This window comes from Mandrillus leucophaeus, unplaced genomic scaffold (assembly GCF_000951045.1).
Source record: "Mandrillus leucophaeus isolate KB7577 unplaced genomic scaffold, Mleu.le_1.0 Scaffold1108, whole genome shotgun sequence".
Classification (NCBI taxonomy): Eukaryota; Metazoa; Chordata; class Mammalia; order Primates; family Cercopithecidae; genus Mandrillus; species Mandrillus leucophaeus.
The window spans coordinates 447292-449856 of NW_012099299.1; the positions used below are offsets into that span (position 1 = coordinate 447292).

A 2565-nucleotide genomic window follows, 5' to 3' on the forward strand; every position below is an offset into this window, starting at 1 on the left:
CAAACTGTCGATGGTGTGTCTTCATTTCTCCTTGCTTATTATAGATAATGTGAGAGGAGAGAGAAAAATTAAAGAGAAAACTATTGACCAATAGTCAGGTGTTTGATAAACAAAGGAGATTTTCACATCTTCTGGAAACTCCATTAAATTAAATAAATTAAGGAACTTTAAGGCACTTTTCCGCATTCTAGATGCATGTTTAATACAGATTTAGATTTAAATGCACAGAGATAACGCAGAAAATGGAAATTCAGCAACAGATCAGTTTGCCAAATAGGCAGATTTAAACTAGTTTGTAATTTTACCTAAATACTCAAAGATTAAACCCCAGATTCAAATAAGAAATGATAAAATTTCCATGTTTAATGACTGGTTGAGAGAAGATTGAACTAACATTATTTTGATGAATCATACATCAATAACAAAACTTTGTCCGGTGGTCCAAATTTTCAAGGGGCTACTTGAGTAAATAGTTTCTACCTCCCCTACCTGTCATTTCTGGCAGAATCTATCATCCTCTAAATCCCGGGGGCCATTAAGAACAGAGATAGAAGTTTGAATACTATGAAGTTTTGAGAGACCCAAATTACTGCCTGGACTGATTTGTGAGGATGATCTCTATAAGCCTCGTCTTTGAAGAGTTTGTGGTGGCTTTTGTTATAATGAACAGGTAGCAACAGTGACAGTCAAGGAAAATGAAGGAGGAGGGGAACATGGTCCAAAGAGAAGAACAACATAAAGATCTAGAAACTGACATCAATGAAAAGGAAGCATATGGATTACCTGGAAGAAAATTTAAAGTAAATGTTAGAAACATGTTCAATGAGCTAGTGGCATCACACAAGAACAATGTGAGAATTTTCATAGAGATAAAACATTTAAAAGATGACTAAACAAAAATATTGATGCTCAAGAATACAATAAGTCAGACAAAATTTTTAAGAGGATTGTAGACCAGATTAGACCAAATAATAAAAGAAACAGTAAACTCAAAGAAAGATCATTTGAAATAGTACAGACAGAGAAGAAAAACTTAAAGAAATAAAAAAGTTAAAGACTTATGAGTCAGGAAGCACAGTGAAAATGAAATTTTATGCATTGAGGAGTTATGCAAAGACTCGACAAAAGTGGTAGTAAAGGAACAGGGTGAGAGACAGAGAGAGAGACAGAGCAAGACAGACAGAGCAAGAGAGGCAGAAAGGTTTTTAAAGAAGTAATAGCATAGCAACTTTCTAAATGTGAAGAAGCAAATATTCGTCCACATCCATGAAGCTCTATACATTTCAAATAAGGTAAACCAAATGAGAAAAATCAGAGATAGTTTGAAACGACTTTGATAAAGGAAAGGTTTTTGAAAGCGGAGAGTAAAAGAGCAGATTTAGGAGATTTCTCAGCAGAAGATTGTCAGTTCAGAATGGAGAGGAATTATATTAGATAATGTATGGTTTATTGATAGAGATTATTTCTGAGAAATGTATTTCTAGTCAATGTCATCATTGTGCAAGCATCATAGGGAGAACTTACACAAACCTACTAGGAATATCCTACTACACATAGACTATGTGGAATAACACAATGTTTCCAGACAACTAACTTATACAGAGTGTTACTGCACCGAACACTGCAAGGAACTGAAACGCCGTGGTAAGTATCTGTTTATCTAAACACATCTAAATATGGAACATCCTTAGGGAAAATATGGTATTACAATGTTATGTGGCCACAAACATATATGTGGTCTATTGTTGACTGAATCATTTTTAAGTGGCCCATGATTGTATTCAAATTGCTCGGGGAAAAAAACTGAAAAACAAACAAAACTCTGCCAACCAAGAAACATTACCATGTAAACCTTTTGTAAAATAAAGGATGGGTAAGACGTTTCCCAGAGAAGCAAAAGCTAAACGAGTTCTTCACCGCTGGGCCTGCCTTAAATACCAAAGTGTCTCAACTAGGTCTGCAGAATAATGACATTGCTGCATCAGCTCCATTCTGGCCTCCGCCGTGTGACAGTTTTGTGTGAATTTTCTTTCTGCTCTCTCAGGACTTTTTTTCTCTCATCTTCGAACTCCATACTCCTTTTAATTCTCAGTTTGTTGAAAAGACTCATATTTAGCTAAGAACATTAAAAACTTCGGAAAAAAATTTCATCTTAAACTCAACAAATTTGATTACCTGTCTTCACGGATGCCCACCTGTTCTTTTGCTGTTTTCCTATGGGATATGGCGCTTGTTTTTACTTCCGTCCAGTCTTCAATTCCATATGCCTGAGGCATCCAACCATCACACACCCAGGAACATCTTGGAGGAAGGGACCCTACCGTCTGCGTCATCAGCCTTCAGGTGCACAGTGGCCATTCCTTCAGCTGTTGTATGTGCTTTAGGGCTTTCCATTTAAAAGTGTATTTCACTATCCCCCAAATAAAGTTCCTGGACCTTAAAAAGTGATGTGGGGTTGGGGGCATTGACAGCCAAATTTCACTGAAAGTCTCTTCAGTCCTTGGTAATTGAGGAAGACTGGGAAGAAGGGAACAAAACTCAGACCTCATGTAGCACCTCATTTAG

General features: G+C 36.6%; 1 protein-coding gene across 1 annotated transcript in view; it reads right to left on the bottom strand.

Moving 5' to 3' along the window:
- Positions 1 to 2437: 2437 nt before the first annotated feature.
- LOC105548679 (putative V-set and immunoglobulin domain-containing-like protein IGHV4OR15-8) overlaps positions 2438 to 2565 on the bottom strand; it is a 5159-nt gene continuing 5031 nt past the window's right edge. Inside the window, exon 3 of the mRNA XM_011992839.1 lies at positions 2438 to 2517. Within this exon, the coding sequence (XP_011848229.1) occupies positions 2438 to 2517 (80 nt within the window). The remainder of the gene's footprint in view (positions 2518 to 2565) is intronic.